The 19,692-nt window shown below is 37.2% G+C and overlaps 1 protein-coding gene across 1 annotated transcript in view; it reads right to left on the reverse strand.

Moving 5' to 3' along the window:
• The window catches only part of LOC101737806 (homeobox protein homothorax-like), a gene marked incomplete at its 5' end in the record, with an annotated part of 369,054 nt that overhangs the window by 4,848 nt on the left and 344,514 nt on the right, over positions 1–19,692 (reverse strand). Inside the window, 1 exon segment of the mRNA NM_001309564.1 lies at positions 4,407–4,465. Coding sequence (NP_001296493.1) covers positions 4,407–4,465 — 59 coding nt within the window.

Below are 19,692 nucleotides of genomic sequence, written 5' to 3' on the forward strand. Positions count from 1 at the left end.
TTTGATCTTGAATTTTGTTTTTCCTTTGATGTGTCCCCCGTCGGACGGATTCCTTTTGTTTTTTTTAAGTTTATTTTATACAAAAGTTTAGGTCTTTTAATTATCGATTAAGGCACTACGAAGTTTGCCGGGTCAGTTTGTCATAAATGTACCCAATAAATGAGATAAGATTTTAGAAACAAAAATCTGAAACTGGCTCTCAAAATATCACGACAATGATCCACGAAATCGTTAATGAAACGAATTATTTCTTTTTTAAATATTTGATGAACGCAATCACACGGCGCATAAACAGCCGTGTCACCGTTAAAAGCGGCTCATTAATAACCGCGTATAAGCGTCGCCGGCACGTGACCACTAAAAGAATTAGCGTAAGTGTTACTTTGCCAAAATTCACTTGCGTTGCTCAGTGTGGCATCCGTCCAAACGAGATTCCGCGCTTAAAATAAATCGCATTTCAAAAATATTGTAGGTATATATATAAAAAAAAAGCGTATTTTCTGTCGCCGATTGCTTCGTCTCGCAACACTATGAATTAAAATAATAGTCGTTTATTTAAAATTAATAATACAGTTATAACGTTTTGTTGCGACAAGAAGCTAATGTGATAGCATCGATCTTTTATTCCGCGAACAATTCTTGTCCTCAATTCATTTATAACGGAACTATGTTTTTTTTTTTTGTAAAAATCAAATAATATTTTGAAATAAAAAAATATTCTAGAAAATATGACTTGAACAAAATTTTCTCAGGACTGGCGCCACCTCTAAAGCAATTTACAACAAAATCACACAAACGGTGTAATTTTGATGACGTTCTATCATGTTTTTTGTTGGCCTTTAACTTTAGGATATCCCTTGAATTTGGTACTACTTTAGAGGTTAGTTTCTTCGTAATGATTATCCATAATAGTTTTTACAATGATGCTCTACCTTAGGCCTCTCCATCAAGCCTGTGCAAAGTACGAAGCCATCCCTCCTGGAAGTCGAGTAATGACACTCGTTCGCTATTTATGTACCCGCTCTATCATTGGCCAAGTAGATGACGATTGGTCAGTCTGGATTTTTTGTTCCCTCAGCCGGTGGAGGGGTATTAACACTTCACCGGGAGTGGCCGGTGCGTCAGTAGTCCGACACGGCCAGCCATAACGCGGCCACGCCACCGGCTAATGAATTTATTATAAGGGCATAAATTGCCCTCTGATGCGACGCCATTATCGAGCCAGACTGTAAATTACGTATCGTTCGAACGCTCCGACGTCGTTTATGGAGCTTTCCGCGCGGATTAAATTCAGTTCTCTGCGTCATCGGCGAAATTAAAACGGTTCTATTTTTTTTTTCGCTCTCTCGACGAGAAATCTAATCCCGGATAGGAAAGGGAGAAACATCCACACATCTAGATAAAGGCTCCGGAGAGCGGCGATAGCCGGCGGAGGGGCGAGTGATGGATCGCTCGGGACGGGTCAACGAATTCGGACATTATTCTTTTTTACCCTTCTTGCGTTCCCGGTTCGCAAGAGTAAGCCCTTTTTCTGTGACGTCCTTTTTTTCCCCGCGCTCGGAATTTTTGTCGGCTCCGTACGTACGAGGGAGTGGACGGAGCGTTTTATGGACCGCGCTACAATTACAAAGTAAAAATAGAATTGGTCGTTTGTAATTCTATTCCATATTGTCGATGGGACGGGAAAAAAGTTGGAGCGCAGCGGGCTTTTTGTTGTGGACAACAGTAGGAGCAGACTCTAACAAGCGTGCTTGTTTGTTTGTTTGTTCTGATTAATGTATGAGGAAACGTTGCATTACTAACTGTCGCGAGAGCACTCATAATTCTATTGCTATAGACAGGCCATCTGGTGATAAAGATACGGGGCAGTACGTAGCGTTAATGTCGCCCACCTTGGGCCGCAGAGTGGATGTCTCATCTGTACTATCTTAATGATGGTCACCTTTCAACTAGCGCCTAATATTGTTTGCTATATTGAAGCCGTAGTTTGCAATATAGTATTTTATATGGTTTTTGCGGGTAGTACACACACTTACAACAATTTTTACGCTTTAATCTCTCGTTTTTATTGTCATTGTAATATTATTTCTTGAACGTTTTAAAGACAGATCACACTAATATAATGACCATTTAAAAGGCGGTATTGAATCGTAATTTTTTTTTTCATAATTTCTGGGACTTGCAAACACCGATAAAAAAAGTAGGTACTATGGGTAAATACCGGTGTTGTGGCACGATATTTAACCCTGGCAGTGATTTTTGAACAAGTTTGGGGGAGCCCGATACCCAGCCCAGACCAGACCATAGTATCGTCCTATAGTTTATGTATTAAAAGTATATAAAAAAAAACGATATACCGGTTAATATTCTAAGCAGAAACAATACCCATCTCTACAAAGTCATCGAATTACGAAGATCGTCTAAACCGACATTCACTTAACTCGAACCCTAAGCAAATTTCCAGCTGAACCTTCCATATTTGATGGCGGCACTTGGCAGGCCGGCCGCGTATACTGGTCAGCTAAAAGCCGGCGATCCTCCGGGGAGTTGCAGTCTGCATACTGTATGAAGTCTTGTGGTCAGAAAACTCAATTTTGGACTTCAAAGTTCACGTCGCGAACGTCGGACGTGGGTACAAGGCGTTATTGCACTTTGCGGACTATTGATTGAACGTTTTAGAGAAACGGGGCACGTATCCCTGGTTTAGGCTCTGTCCCGGTAAAATCAACTTTACTTACTAGGTTGAGTTCGTGTGGGAGACGGAGGCGCTCGGAATCTCCGAGTTGTTCCGAACTAATTTTGACTATAGGAATAACTATATTTATCTTGTTATTTTCACTCCTTTTTTGTTATTGTGGGTTGGATTTTTTTCAATCTGAATTCTTGTTTTTTTTTTAACCTTAGTAACTAGAATTGAGATGGCTGTGCGTGTTTTTAATAATTGTGAAATCTAACATGAATTCTTGATAAATAAGTCCGATCATAAAATTAGTGTTTCGAATTATCGAAATTCCACTATAATTTTTAAAGCGCTAAGGACTAAACTTTTTTTAAGTATTTACATTTTCTGTATTTGTTTTGTTATCGACATTATTACGTAAGCAGACTCGATTAGTCTGCTTACTGTTACGTAATGTTTTTTTGTTCATTATAACAAAGCTTACAAACGATACATTCTTAAGAAGAAAAAAAAAAAAAGAAAATCGGTTTGCAATCGGAATTGAAATATCATTTAACTGCTCAAACTTTGCCTATTTAAATACACTCTTAAATTGACCGGCAAGATGTTTTATCAGGATCCGTGTGCACTCCACCGTGCTTACATTCAGAAGTGAAGCTAACGTTCCGGTGGGATTGAATACGCCTGTTCTGCTGATGAGTGGTGCCTCTCTGGGCATATGTGACTCACTTCCCCACCCAACTATTACTCATTGAATTGTACATCTCCAGAACATAGTTTCGAGGCGAACGATTGAAATAAGCCTTTCATTAAGAAATATACAGCGTATTCACATCTCTCGTTGGCGGACGTTTTCGATTATAATTACAAAACGGATTCGTAACAAATGTGTATGTGTGTAGTAGTAGGACGTCTTGTGAGTCCAGGCGGGTGGGTACCATCACCCTGCCTATTTCTGCCGTGAAGCAGTAATGCGTTTCGGTTTAAAGGGTGGGGCAGCCGTTGTAACTATACTTGAGACTTTAGAACTTATATCTCAAGGTGGGTGGCGCATTTACGTTGTGGATGTCTATGGGCTCCAGTAACCACTTAACGCCAGGTGGGCTGTGAGCTCGTCCACGCATCTACGCAATAAAAAAAAAGTATTTTTTTAATTTTGTCATTACGTTTTTTTTTGGCTAAAGTACTTTCGTATGTAACCGAAAGTTAGGTGAAAATAATTATTGTTAATTGTAAACGAAGTACATCTCTATTGCTTATTAGATTTCTTTTTGCTTACTTAATCAATTTAGTAGACTTTATTCTAAGCGATATTTAGTTATGATAATGTCGCTCTACTTTCCGTCTGTAATAAGCTATTTCTTCATTATTTTTTTCAGTTTTCGCCAGACATTGATAGACGCCAACTGAGTGAGCAGTCGATGCAATTAAACATATTAGTGAACCCAATATATGCGTTTCCAGTGTATACTCAAAATCTCTCATTGGTGCAGCGAATATGATTATTTTTTATCTTGTCTTCGGTATTCGGGAAACGTAAAGTAATTAAAGATTACTTTACGACTCAAAACCTGAACAGTTTGCTTAGTCAGTGACGACATGGATATCGTAAAATGATAATAATAAATGCAAGATTAAGCCGCAAAAGTTATTTTATGTAGGTGCTATAATAATGTTCTCTTTACTGCCATTACCGATGTGTTTACAGGAAAAAGAAAAATGTTACCTGCTCTATTTGATTGGTCGATCATTGGTTGGACTATCCTACGTCTCGCGTTTATGAACCTGTAACAAAGAAACATAAACATAATTAGAATTATCATATATCAGAAATCAGTACATAATATACCTAGAAACTAAGTTAACTTTACAAAAAGAAAAGCAGCCATTATAGAATACGTTTTTTTTTAATTTTTAGGCATGTGGAACCGCGATCGATAGTAGTAGTGAAAAAGGTATTTAAAACAATGATCTAATTAATATTACTAGTGGTCCCTCAGTAGTCGAAATTCGACCATAATTAATTCAAATTACAAGTTTGAACATTATTATGGTTATACTGTCAAAGGCCATTAAATTTCTGTAATAACAGATTTCGCCAAGACTACACTGTAAACAAATAATAATAAAGACAAACTATATTAATCTATTCTCAATTTGACCACAGACTTTAAACGATAAACAAAAGAGTATATATGCGTGTGTGTGTCAAATATATGGTAGTGTGTAATGTTTTATTGATATAATGTATTTTTTGTGGTTAATTGAAAAAAAAATTAGCATTTTGAAATCCTTATCTCTATAAGTGTGGGAAATTTCATACTCCTCCGTCCGCGCAATTTTCGTAAGAAAGGGTACAAAGTTTTTGCTTCACGTATTAAATATATAGATACAAAATACAATTGATTTATAAAAGAGTTACCAGGCTATCATAACCCGGCAGCGAGTAACGAGCGTGTATATGACTTCGTAATTTCGCAACAATTATCCGGGCAATATGTTTCGCGTCCTCTGAATAAGTAATCTCCTCGGCCGGCTCCCGTCCTGGTACCGATGCATTTCCAAAATTAACTGTCAACGTGAATTATGTACGAACTGACAGACAACACGCCCGATTGCTTTGTTATTTGATTAGTTTTTTTTTTTGTTTATCTCAATATATATAACAAATAGTGAGCAGTGAAACTTTTTTAGAAAAAATTCAAAGCGATGTGAATTACCTATGTATGATCAAACAATAAAATTATATTGAAATATACATCTTTTACTGTATTAGTTCTTTTTGTTTTAAATTTCTTAGGTAGGTACTATGATGGTTATAATAGAGTACTAATATTAAAAATGGAAGATATCATAAGCTACCATATCATACCCTGGCAACACGGGCATCGTTAGAATCCATTGCCATATTCAGTTAAAAGAAGAAGAAATACTTTAGAAATACACCGAAAGTAGTTTAGGACTTTAACAATAGCCGTTTTACACAAAGTATATAAATATATGTAAGTGTATATCAGTGTATAAAAGTAAGTATATATAAGTATGTGAAATAAGTAAGTCTGTGTACGATCCGGCTTAGCCTCACGAAGCATAAATATCCGTGACTCTTGACCGTGACGCCGGTTTATTATTTATAACATGTACCTTTTATTTACTATTCATTGATTTATTCCATAACACGGTTTGACGTACGGTTGCCAGACATGGGCGTTAACCGAAAAATTAATAAATAAAATACAGGTATGTCAGAACAGCATAGAAAGAAGTGTCACTGGTGTCAAGAGAAGAGAGAAAGTAAGATTGTCGGAAATAAAAAGACTTACTAAATTTAAAAACGCAATCCAAATAAGTAGAACGCTGAAGTGGAGATGGACAGGACATATCTTAAGAGAGAAATACGAGAAATGGACCAAAATAATTACAGAGTGGTACCCACGGGATGGCTGTAGAAAAAAAGGAAGACAGCCAAAACGTTGGGAAGATGAAATAAAGAGTGTAGCCGGCCCGCATTGGGGTCGAATGGCCAAAAATCGAGAATATTGGCAATCTTTAGAGGAGGCCTTTGTCGAGAGACAAGCTGTTTTTAAAATCACACCGAACGCCGAACGGAATAATTGATTATAAGTTGCACTTAAATTTAATTTATTATTAAGTAATGTATTAAGTTAGTAAAACAGCAATAAAGGCTTATTATTATTATTATTCCATAACAATATCTGAATTATACTTAATTATTAATATTTATGCGCAGCCATCTTGTCTATTTTTGGCGCGAAACAATTACGCGCTTAAGATAGATACAATACAATGATATTTCGTCCTCATATCAACATTGGAACGTCTATGGGCACAAGGAACCACTTACAACCAGACAGGCCGTAAGCTCGTCTACCCTTCTGTGCAATATCTAAGTAGATTAAGACACGAAATCTTTCCAAGGCGGACAAAGGAAATATTAAATATGCAAAGCTTGTAATTAAATAATTTTAATATATCCCTGAAAGGTTGTCTTGAAACCTCATAATTGATGCAGAAACATCAAAATGGCGTTTGGATCCGGTAAAATTAATACAGTAAGCGATTTAACAGATACTACCCCTCTTAAAGCGTCGTAAAATTTGGTCGTTTTTATCCCGGGGTACGGTCCCCGAGGAGGCAGGCCTGGAGGGTTGTTGCCAGTTCATCAAAACTCATTCTTGCCTTTATGTTCGCCTGGTAGCGACGTCTTGAAATGATTCTTTTCGCATTATAGTTATTCTCGTGTTTATGAGCTCTTGGTACTCTGATCTGATTCGTATCGGGTAGGTTTTGTGATATTTTTCAGTTTCTTTACGTAAATCGAACGTAATAGATAAATTTCTCTTTTAAAAATATTTTTTTTGGACTACAATAATTTTTTGTCTTGAATTCGTGACGCTATCAAAAAGCGTTCTTTGTCAATACTTTGCGGCATTTATATCAAGTACCACAGACGTAGCTGCTTTTAACTGATTTCTACGGAGATATTGCACGGAACTAGATTGGTGGATGTGAGCCGTTAAGCACAGTCAAGTATACTGCATTCAGTTAGAAAGAAACCAAACTTATTGCTAATATTTTATTTTTATTTCTTATTACTTAGATGAGTGGACGAGCTAAAAGCCCACCTGGTTACTGGAGCCCATAGACATTTACAACGTAAATGCGCCATCCACCTTGAGATATAAGTTCTAAGGTCTCATTATAGTTACAACGGCTGTCCCACCCTTCAAACCGAAACGCGTTACTGCTTCACGGCGGAAATAGGCGAAGTGTTGGTACCGTGCGGACTCACAAGACGTCCTACCACCAGTAAGTTGTCTTACTGAAAATCCGCTATTCCGAGAATGTACCCAAAATATTCGGTGAAATACAAATTCAAATCGATAAAATCACCAATCATTTCAACGGTCTCCCGAGATAACTATTTACAAACTAAACTTACCAAAAAAAACATCTAAACAAACATCGAATTTTTAATTATAAAATGTCCTGTTTTATAAAAGCAGGCGTCTGAATTATAAATATTATAATAATTAGTACAAAATTTGAATAGAAATCTAATAAATCTTAACGCATGTGCATTCGCAGCCCGATTACTACATGAAATCGACATCTGACACCGGGGTCGCGTGCGTGCTCGTATTTAGAATCTTTAGGTGTGGTCGGAACCCCCCGCGAAAATATATCGCTTCATTTTTTGTTGGTCTCCGGTGCTATTGTAACTCTAACTTCATGATGGCTGTATCGTAGGGGGCGCACGAGTCAGTAGTTTTTCCTACCTATGCTGATAGCCTTGAGAGGCTATTTCAGCTTCAAACTGGAAGTGTTGCTAACACTGGCCTTAGAAAGAGCAGTATTTCGCAGAATCTACCACCGGATCGGAAATGCGACCCACTGAGAAGATCCGGCGAGAAACTCAGTGAGCTGTGTCTATGGGTTAATTTAGTCGTCGAGTCCTTCGTCGCAAGCGACGGGTTCGGCGAGGACGGTGACCGGGTCAGTAGTGTAATCCTTTTAAAATCTGACGCGAAACAATTGCACTCCCTCAGTTGAAGGGCAGAAACTATTTGAGACCATCCCTAACATCACCATTTTTGTTGTGCCCTTATGCTCTGTGGTCTGCCTATCATAGCTGTTAGAAAGAAGGAACGCATTTCTTATAACATAAAGTTTCGATTAGTAAATTATTTTTCCGAGTACGTCCCCGGTTATCCTAGCAACCCTTTCTATTCACAGCGTTATTAACAAATGTTGATCGCTGTTATGATTTATAACGTCCCCGTTATCGGGAGAACCATTACCACCCTTTAACATATAAATATGTATTTATTAAAATGCAAATTCCTTGTCGACTCCGGAGCGACGCCGTGACGTGCTTTTGTTATTGTGTTTTCGATGCAATTAAGAGCGGGAGAAACCGCGTGTGAAATCACTCGATTTATTTATGTACTGGATGATGACCGAACTTTGCTCCGTTTTTTTTTGATAACGCCATCTCGTTATGTCTTTAAAGCGGTTAGTTGCCCTCAATTAAGAAAAATAGTATTATTATTCGCCAATAGATGTCGGGAAGAGTTGATTATTGAAAACACGAATAAAACAACATTTTCTGAAAATAAATCGTAGCTAGATCCCCCGAAATCCCCTGTATACAAAATTTTATGAAAATCGTTGGAGCCGTTTCCGAGATTCAGATTATATATTTATTAATATACAAGAATTGCTCAAGTAGATGTGTTGACGAAATCACGGCTCACCTTGTGATAAGTGATTATCGGAGCCCATAGACATTAATCGCAACGTGAATGTATTAATTCGATTGAAATCAATCTTCTCTATCGATTCCTGATTTAAGCCCCGTAAGTTGTGTTTCTCTGTCTCTGTCTCTCTCACTCTTTGTACTATTTAACGTCCGTCCGGTGTAGTGGTAAGTGACATGGTCACTACACTAGGGGGTCGCGGGTTCGATTCCCGCCAAGAGAAGGGTTAGAAGGGAAGGAAGGGTTAAGGTACCATTACTGGTGGTAGGACCTGTTGTGAGTCCGCACGGGTAGGTACCACCACCCTGCCTATTTCTGCCGTGAAGCAGTAATGCGTTTCGGTTTGAATGGTGGGGCAGCCGTTGTAACTATAATTGAGACCTTAGAACTTATATCTCAAGGTGGGTGGCGCATTTACGTTGTAGATGTCCATGGGCTCCAGTAACCACTTAACACCAGGTGGGCTGTGAGCTCGTCCACTCATCTAAGCAATAAAAAAAAAAAGACGATATTTGTATGATAAATATAAATGCCTTTTCCAGGGTTATCGATGTATATTAAATATATGTATGTGTATAATAAAAATCTTACATTTATTTCCAATATCTGGTACCTGTAACATAAGTTCTTTACGAACTTATCACGGGACCAGTTAACGTGGCGTGATTGTTAGTAAAATATTTATATTATATTTTATTTATTTTATTTTACCGTCGCGTTTACCGGGGCCATTAGATTTTCTACTGTTATTACCATAATAACACAAATACGAGAAAATCACATTCAGATGCTGTAATATTGTCAACAAGGACACGAATGATATCGAGTGACGATCATAAAAATAAATGGAATTAAATTAAATATTATTTTAATGCGTCAATTCATCAGTACATCACTGAAAAAAAAAAGAGTAATTTTTCGTCTACTATATTACTTACAATAATTACACTGCGAAGCAATAAAATTGTACAAAAACATCCGATATTATGTACGAAATCTGCGGTAGATTTCGTTGCGAATGTGTTTTCGCCATGCGTTATTATTATACAGCTCGTTTACAATATCACGGGATCGTTTGTAAGAAAAACACACCCAATACCGGGGGTAAGCCTCAGGAATGGCCCGGAATAGTTCGGACCAATATACGTTACCATAACAGCTTCGGGCACTCGAGCTCATGATGTCGAAGTATCAACTTATTATTAGAATTTCGAGATTTCCCCGGCTTTTCCCTAAATAGGAAAAGTTAAAAAGGCAATTCCGACTCTCGGACACGTACTCCGGTACTGAGAGACGCCGCGATACGGATAAGGGCTTAAGCAGACGAACAACTAAATGTTACTCCAACAGAATTAACGTATTTTTTTATTGTTATATCTTAGATGGGTGGACGAGCTCACGGCCCACCTGGTGTTAAGTGGTCACCGGAGCACATAGACAACAACGTAAATGCCGCCAGCCACCTCGAGATATGAGTTCTGAGGTCTCAGTATAGTTACAACGGCTGTCCCGCCCTTCAAACCGAAACGCATTTCTGCTTCACGGCAGAAATAGGCAAGGTGGTGGTGCGTACTCACAAGACGTCCTACTACCGGTAAAAGTATTATCGTTATATTATTATTTATAACTGCTTTTTTTTCTCGATTATATGCATCGTCAACCGGTAGCATTAACAATGTTTACTCTGAACATAAACACATTGATACTCGACTGCCAACCCTGAGCATTGACTGAATACTATATTAAAAGTCACAGAAATGTAAACAATTGTTTAAATTACATGCGACCGCAATTCGGAACGTTTATTATGTAGTATTAGATATAATAGGTCACAGCGATTGATATTAGGTTTGAGAATAGGTAGTATTTGAAACACCTAAAAGGAACAGTTTCTGAGAAGTAAAAATTAAGTGTTATCGCAGTCTGATTGTGTTTTCTATTCAGTATCTGCGTTGTCTATATCAATCCACAAGGACTGGTAGCGTCTAATATTCCACTAGCGTGTTGCTCACAGTTAATAACTCAGTGTGACATTGGCTGTAAACTTATTGTACAGTTTCCCTTTGCATTGCCAATAGAAAACAGTTCACGTGTCGAGAAAACCCGCCCGCGCGATTGATTTAACGACCACTTCAATTTTAAATCTTTGCTTGCGGAATGTGCGGAATTCCAAGCGATAAATTGATATTGCTGTTTTTAACGTTTTAAATTAATTAAAGCATGCTTATTTTAAACTAAAACATAGATTTGAAAACAACGTTTATAATCTACGTTAATATGTTATCTGTGACGTTGATTATTTAAATGCTAATTTTTGATTGTATTTTATTTTCATTTTCTCGACTCGAGATTTTTATTTTATTTTTTATTGCTTAGATGGGTGGACGAGCTCACAGCCCACCTGGCGTTAAGTGGTTACTGGAGCCCATAGACATCTACAACGTAAAATGCGCCACCCACCTTGAGATCCTACCACCAGTAGTAGATTTTCGCGAAATACAAAAGAAATTTTAAAAGCGGCAACAAAAATATAAGTCGAGACTCGTCCGTCTGCAAGCTCCCTACAGCCGAAACTTGGAGAATAAAATTTAATTTCGACTCCAAGTTTTTGGATTTTAATTACCTGAGAGCGAATTAAATAATGAGAACGGAGGGTAGGGGGTAGGGGCCGCATTCCACGGGCGTTAATGTCGGAATTTAGAAAAGACAACCGGTACCTACCTACCCGGAGTTTTGGAAATGTATAATTTATAATTTATTATTGCTGGCGTGTGTTTCGACGTTGCTAATTGGAATTATTTGATTTGTTGTATTAGAGCACAACGGATTTTGCTTTGTATGTAATCAAAAAGAAATGTTATTTTGGGGGTTCTCGTCAGCGGTATCTTTAGATAATAGTATCAATGGACTCGGAAACTGTGTTCGCTCTAGTCAAGTTTATTGCAAACTGCTGTCACTGGCTGATGATAAAATATCAAAAAAAAATGAACCCATAGCTTTTTATTTTGTTACGTAGCGAGCGATATGTAACAAATCGCCATTTTTTTTTACAAATATCTAATTACGAGCCGGATAAGAGAAACGTGTTTGAAAATATCAAAGCACAAACTTAACGCGCGTGCCTCAACTAAAGAAGACATTAGTAGTAATATTATGTAATTGAAATTCGTTTATATGATTCAGAAGATAAAAGGTAAAATCGGAGAAAGATTCAAACTGCATTAGGAGTGTTTAAGCAAAGCAAATATCTCAGGTGGGCTCCATGGGGGTTACCAAAAGCAATAAATTCCGTTTTTCCTTAATTAAGGCTTAAATCGACCGCAGATCTGGGGTTCTTGGCCTCTCGCGTATACAGTGCGTTTCCAGAGGTCTTTTTTGCCACGCACCATCCGGCTATGGAATGAGCTCCCCTCCACGGTGTTTCCCGAGCGCTATGACATGTCCTTCTTCAAACGAGGCTTGTGGAGAGTATTAAGCGGTAGGCAGCGGCTTGGCTCTGCTCCTGGCATTGCTGAAGTCCATGGGCGACGGTAATCACTTACCATCAGGTGGGCCGTACGCTCGTCTGCCTACAAAGGCAATAAAAAAAATAAAAAAACATTATTTTTATACCTACACTTATTTTTACAAATATGAAATAACACGTTACATGTGCTGTGTGCATGAAGAGATAATTTATTTATCGGTTATTAAATTTGTGATATTTAATTTTTGTCACAATCACTTTAAGGCAATTTCAATGTAATCGTAAAAAGTGATTACGTAACATAAATATTTATTTGAAAGCTCTTAATATGACTGTCAATTTAACTCATTTATGTGCAGTAAGGGTCGATTCGACCAAACAAGAGTAAATCTTATTCTTAGAATAACTCGTCAGTTAATCGAGAGTAAATCAATTTTACGTTTTACCAACTACAATTCTAAGAATAGTGGGCCTATTCGGGAATTGTTACTATACCGCCGTTTCGCACGGAATAACGGAGCTATTCCTAGAATAAAGTAATGGCGTCTGTCAGTCCAACATCTGATTTCTGTCATTTCATAAATATTTATTCTGTTTTAATTTCAAGTCAACGCAATGCACTAAATGATTATTAATAGTCTGAATGCAACGTTTAAACGAAAAAAGATAAAACCACACGACAAAACTTGACAATTCCCTCAAACAAACAAGAAATAAAAATAATACGTTTGACAGCTGGATATCTTACACAACAGCTACTTTTTCACACTAAAATACGGCAAAATCGAGTTGACGATTTGTATGCTCTTACACTATGCCGTTGAACAACAACATTTATTTGCCGGATTTTATTTTTGTTCACCATTCACTCTGCTATTCGCGTATTGTTATTCCTAGCGCAAGTATACGTGGAAAAACGACTATGAATTTACTCGAGATTAAAATCATGGAATAGGTTATTCCTCGTATAGTTACTCGAGTTTAAATTTAAGTTTGGTCGAATCCGCCCTAAGTCTGGTAAGAATTTCAAAGGTTGAATTAATTTTAAATCTTCAATGTCCCATAATTTAGGAATATGGCCGGTCATTAAAAAAAGTTTTTAAGTTTCTGTGTAATCTATACTTATAATATTATAAAGCTGAAGACTTTGTTTGTTTGATCTCAGGAACTATTGGTCCGATTTGAAAAATTCTTTCAGTGTTAGATAGCCCATTTATTGAGGAAGGCTATAGGTTATATAACATCACGCTAAGACCAATACAAGTGGAGCACAAATAAAGAATGTTTCAAAATAAGGGTTTAAATAGCTCCTTAACATTCTATAATTCAAAAATATTTTCACTTTCTACGTAAATGAAGTGGGGGTGAAATTTAGCATTATCCCAAAGTAACTATTCCACGCGGACGGAGTCGCGGGCAAAAGCTAGTTTATAATGAGCTGTAATTTGTTTATTACACACCAGATGTTTAATCTGTTTATAATTCGTTATGCAATGCGAGAACATTAATTACATTATAACAAATTATATTATCAAAGACAATATATCAGGGCAGCATCCCTCGGCAGGAGGTGGCTGACCGGGGGCTATCTCGGACGGGGTTTATGAAAACTAATGCCTTCATTTGGCCGCAGCGCGGGCCACCAGCGATAAGCTATGTCGCCCTGGTAGGGGATTACGTTTTGGCCCCTGAAGTCCGTGTCCAACTGATAAAAGTTTCTTCGAGTTTTGGGGCTCTACGTGTCGGTAATTTGAATTTCGGACATTAGCATTGCGTATTAAACAAGTAACTACTGTTATTATTTGTTATCTATGTATAAAATATACGTGGCATGATAGGGAGATAGATATCTAGTAAATCTTTACTTGAACACCAAAATCTTTATTTACCAAACAAAACCTCTCGAAACCTTGTCATGTCAATCGTGATGTGATCGTGACATGATTCATATTTTTTATTGCTTCGATAGGTGGACGAGCTCACAGCCCACCTGGTTGTTAAATGGTTACTGGAGCCCATAGACATCTACAACGTAAATGCACCACCCACCTTGAGATGTAAGTTCTAAGGTCTCAGTATAGTTACAACGGCTACCCCATCCTTCAAACCGAAACGCATTACTGCTTCACGGCAGAAATAGGCGGGGTGGTGGTACCTACCCGTGCGGACTCACAAGAGGTCCTACCACCAGTAACCATACATTTCCGTTTTTCTTATTTTAAAATAATTATATTCTTCCAATATGAATCTAATTAAAAAACTGATCTATCCACATATACATATGTACAACGAAGTTATAACTAGTCATTATTTTCTATGTCAATAAAAATATATAATTTAATGTGTATCATGTGAGTAATTTATCAGATAACAGTGATTCGAATCGAACTTCGATGGGCGAACACTAGTAAATATGTAATTATTACAGTTAATAACCATTAATAAATAATAATAATAACATAACAAATTATTAAGTTTAATAACAAATCTTTGGTAGTTTATATTGTTATTGGATCTCAAAATATTTAAAGAAGTTGTTTTCCGAATCAATTATTTTTTTGGTAACAAACTGACCAAGTATTACAATACTTGATCAGTTTGTAAAATACACCGGTATCGGTATAATAAATCGGTACACCGATAAAACTTGTATCATGAGATACTCCTGCTAAATAGGTAGCTGGTTTAGAAATAGCATATCACTGCACTATTACTTTTAACTGTCATTACGAGTATGTTTGTTTTTAATTTTAAACTATACATTTGATTTGCTTAATATTCATTGAATACGTATTAATACAGGTGGAAGTATCGTTTGTATAGATTAGTTTTAGATTTCGTGTCACCGTTTTTCACATTCATTTTAAAATGTCTTTTTAAAAGCGATCCGTAGTTGAGATAAATGCGTACAGAATCGATCAATCATCTCCCGGCTACATGACGCACGGGAGTTGAAGACATAACTCGATCCGGCTCGTTGTCCAGTGAGATCCGAGTGGATTTGTTTGATTCCCTAGTATTTGTTGTACGGACCCGTGAATTATTCACCCTTTGCCGTTTTCATGATATATACCTCTAACAAATCTTTTGGATTCGAATGAGATGTTATTTTTATTGCACGTGCGTGATGAGTTTGGAAATAATCGAGTATCATTATATAAGGTTTATTAAAAATTATAAATTTTATTACACAATTAACAATGAATTAAAATTAACGTCGTATTTCACTCAGACATTGGCATTGAAATTGGCCAAAGAATAAAAAACTTTTTTTTATATCTCAGATCAATGGACGAGCTCACGGCCCACCTGGTATTAATTGGTTACCGGAACCCATATAAATCTACAACGTAAATGCCGCCACCCACCTTGAGATATGAGTTCTAAGGTCTCAGTATAGTTACATTAAATATAGTAACAAGTTCAAAAAGTGTTAGCTAAAATACATAAAAAGTAGAAAAGTCTTTTTCTCGATAGGCGTCACGTCCACACACGTCTAATCCGCGTCGGTCCCCGGGGTCCCGGATAAATATATTTTCCTTGGAATCCAACGGTCGCGTCGCGCATGGAAACTGCCGTAAATGAGGCAATTATAGGTGCGACCAGTAAATATTATAACCAGGAGATCAGAAAAGTCAGAGCGTTGGTCACGGAACGTATCTGCGACCGGAATTCTTTATTATTAGGTGCGAATTAGTATTGCTCTGTGATGATACGAGGAGGCGAGGGGTGCATAATTTTGTACTGAAAAACACTAACACGTCGCGTTGTTAGCTAGAAAAATTCTTTAATTTCCTTAAATTAGGGTGGTATTTCGTTTTTCTTTCTCGTTAACGACGGAAACAGACAAATGATAAATAATAGTTTAAAAAAAACTAACAAAATACGCTTTTATAGAAAATCCAACTAAAAAATAGAAAATAAATTTTAATAAATTTGAATTATAAATAGTGTAAGAAAAAATGATTTTATTGTAAAAAAGTGTGGGATGCATGGTATAAGCAGTTATAAATATTTTATGAACAGATATGAGTAGAAGGGTTATTTTGATAATATCATGAAAAGCAGCACACGCTTTTCTTTAAACTCCCACTTTTTTTAAACTATTATTTATTTTTCATTTTTTAGTTGAATTTCAATCTTCTCAATATTTTTTAAAATATTGAATTGTCATCGATCCTTATTAAGTATACCAAATTTTGAGTTAATCCGACGTTTTGAAGGGGGTCCAAATCATGTTCAAAGATTCCGTTACAAACATACATACATACGTTTGAAGCTAATAAAAGCGTATTAAGAAATATGCTTTTTTTTAATAACAAACACCACAGAAAAAAATACGTTTTGGAAAACGACAATTTTCAAGGAAAACACAAATAATAATGCGGTTACCAATTTACCGGGGCGACATAAAAATAAAGGAGCGCAGAAATCGCTACCATAATTTATAACGCTAGCGGGAAATGCTTCATTTTAAGGAGTATACCTCCTTAATTCCGTGGACGCCTGGTAGCCGCTGTGCGTAATTACAAGGGGGCGATATATCGCCGGGGTCCTGACCTCGGGTCCTCATCACAGGAACACATGGCGCCGCGTTAATTGTCAGGGGGTACAGATTTCGCTGTTTTTATATTACGTCATTTGACGGCGTGACGAGTGCCCAATAAACTTGTTAGAACAGATTGAATTGTGTTGTTACACTCCTATTAATAACAAGCGTATATGTTTGTATGTATTTTTGAGGAAAAATTCTGTCTAAGGCGCGTCATGAAGTATTTCTTAAGTTTCTGCACTTAATTTGTGCAGTTTCTGAACTATTGTAAATAATAAAACTATAAAGGCCTAACTTTTTGTGGACGTCTCGAAAAAAAAATGGATAAATTTCAATTATTTTTTATTTTGAATCAATCGACGAGTGTTATCAATAAACAAAATAGGAAAAACACATTTCTTCCTATCTCTCGCAAATCTTGTTAATAATCTTGTCTATGACTTAGGGAATATTAGTCGGCTAAAAACCGTTTTCCTATTGATGGCAGAACGTTGCTCGCACAAGATTTTCATGGCTTAATCCGAACGGTTTATCCGAAATAATGATATTATTGAGTTTAACTTACTAACTTAAGCGTAACTTAACCGTTGCTTGAGAGGTCACACCGGAGTAATCTTAGGTATGAATCGAAGCGGATTTCGTGAAATTAACACTTAACTAATTAGACAGCGAGGCGGCATAAATCGGCAGTAAATATCTCGAAGTGTCGCAGATGGTGGATCCGGTCGGGCCACGAAATCAGCCGTGGCTTATGTGGAAGTGAGATGGGCTTTAAAAAATGCGTGGAGTTTGGAGGTTTTACTGGTGGTAGGACGTCTTGTTAGTCACGCACGGGTAGGTACCACCGCCCTGCCTATTTCTGCCGTGAAGCAGTAATGCGTTTCGGTCTGAAGGGTAGGGCAGCCGTTGTAACTAAACTGAGATCTTAGAACTTATATCTCAAGGTGGGTGACGCATTTATGTTATAGATGTCTATGGGCTCCAGTAATCACTCAACACCAGGTGGGCTGTGAGCTCGTCCACTCATCAAAGCAATAAAAAAAAATTTATATCTACTACACTACAGCTTACTTTATGGCCGCATCTCAAGACGGGGTCGCGGATAACATGCAGTTGCGATAATAGGCCGACCCGACGCCATGTTGTGCTGATTGCTTGACGTGCGAGCCGAATTTATTTCGTATTAAACGACGAACCGAAGGGTTGAGGGTCCTGAGGTGAGCCCTTATTTATGGACAACAGCTGGAGTCCTGGTATCACTGCTGCCCAGGTACAAGAAGTTATTACTTCATTTCGGGTATGCGTTGTTTTTTTTGTGAACTCTGGACAGTAATTATTCGTGTAAGCCGAGTAAATACTATCACAAGTTGGCATTTTGCTAACCAGCAATACGTACTGTCCAGCCGTCTTAACTTTTTTTATTGCTTAGATTGGTGGACGAGCTCACAGCCCACCTGGTGTTAAGTGGTTACTGGAGCCCATAGAGATCTACAACGTAAATGCCGCCACCCACCTTGAGATATGAGTTTCTCGTATAAGGCGAAGTTGAGAAATTGCTTTCTTACATTGCCTGGCGAGTAAAACGTAATTTTTCGATCTCCATTTTATAACCAGCAATCCAAAATATCTCTCCATGAAGAGTTCTCTCACAGCTGCCAATAAGGAGATAGTTGAGTATTTTAGTTATTACGAATTAACAGTATTTCAGAAAATGGTGATCATAAAAATTATGTACGTAAGCTTAAAACGGTAATGTAAATAAAAAGCTTTATGTACATAATTGTGGCTGAACACACACGGCGGCGCTTAAATTCAGCGTGAAGATGTAGTATTTGCAAATGATAATAACAATTAAATACCAGGAGAGCATAGAGCGTAGGCGACCGCTAATGAGTGCGACACTAGCGCCGCGCGGTCCCGAGCCGCCGCCGCGAACTAATTCGGACTCATGATGAATTGTTGCTAAGTAATGCCTTGCTATGTTCTGATTTTATTTAGAGACTAGATTTGTCCCGTGACTTTAACAGAATCAAATTTTGAATAATCTATATTCCATACTAATATTATAAAGAGGAAAGATTTGTTTGTTTGTTTATATTGAATAGACTCCGAAACTACTGAACCGATTTGAAAAATTATTTCACTCTTTGGAAGCTACATTATTCCCGAGTAACATAGGCTATAATCTTTTTTGGAAAAAATTAGGGATTATTACTAAAACTCCAATAATGTGACCCAAGGTGTAAAAAAATTACCTAAAATATTCTTTACATCGCGTGCCCTGCGAAAACTATTGATGATAGAATAAACTAATGTACTACGACTTTGTAGAACACATTATTATTTACAAAAAGTGTCCCGACAGCATATATCTAACTATTATAGTTATGCCGCAATAAGTATTCTTTTATTTAAAAAAAAAAAAACAACGTTAAATATCGTTGAAATTTTTGTTAAAGACCCGAGCGGAGCCGGAGCGGAGCCGGAGCGGGCCACTAGTGCATTATAAATTGGGAGTTCACCTTATAGTGCAATCATTGGTTGGTTGTATCTACTACGTTGTGAATTAATTGTTGTATTGTTACAGTAGTTGCGTGAATGTCAATAGTCATTCATTTATCAGTCCAGGTGGGCCGTATGATGAAATCGAAAGCGCAAACAAACTTAAACATCTCCAAATAGATTATGAATAATTTCAGGTACGAAAACAAAC

Source organism: Bombyx mori, chromosome 25 (genome assembly GCF_030269925.1).
Source record: "Bombyx mori chromosome 25, ASM3026992v2".
Classification (NCBI taxonomy): domain Eukaryota; kingdom Metazoa; phylum Arthropoda; class Insecta; order Lepidoptera; family Bombycidae; genus Bombyx; species Bombyx mori.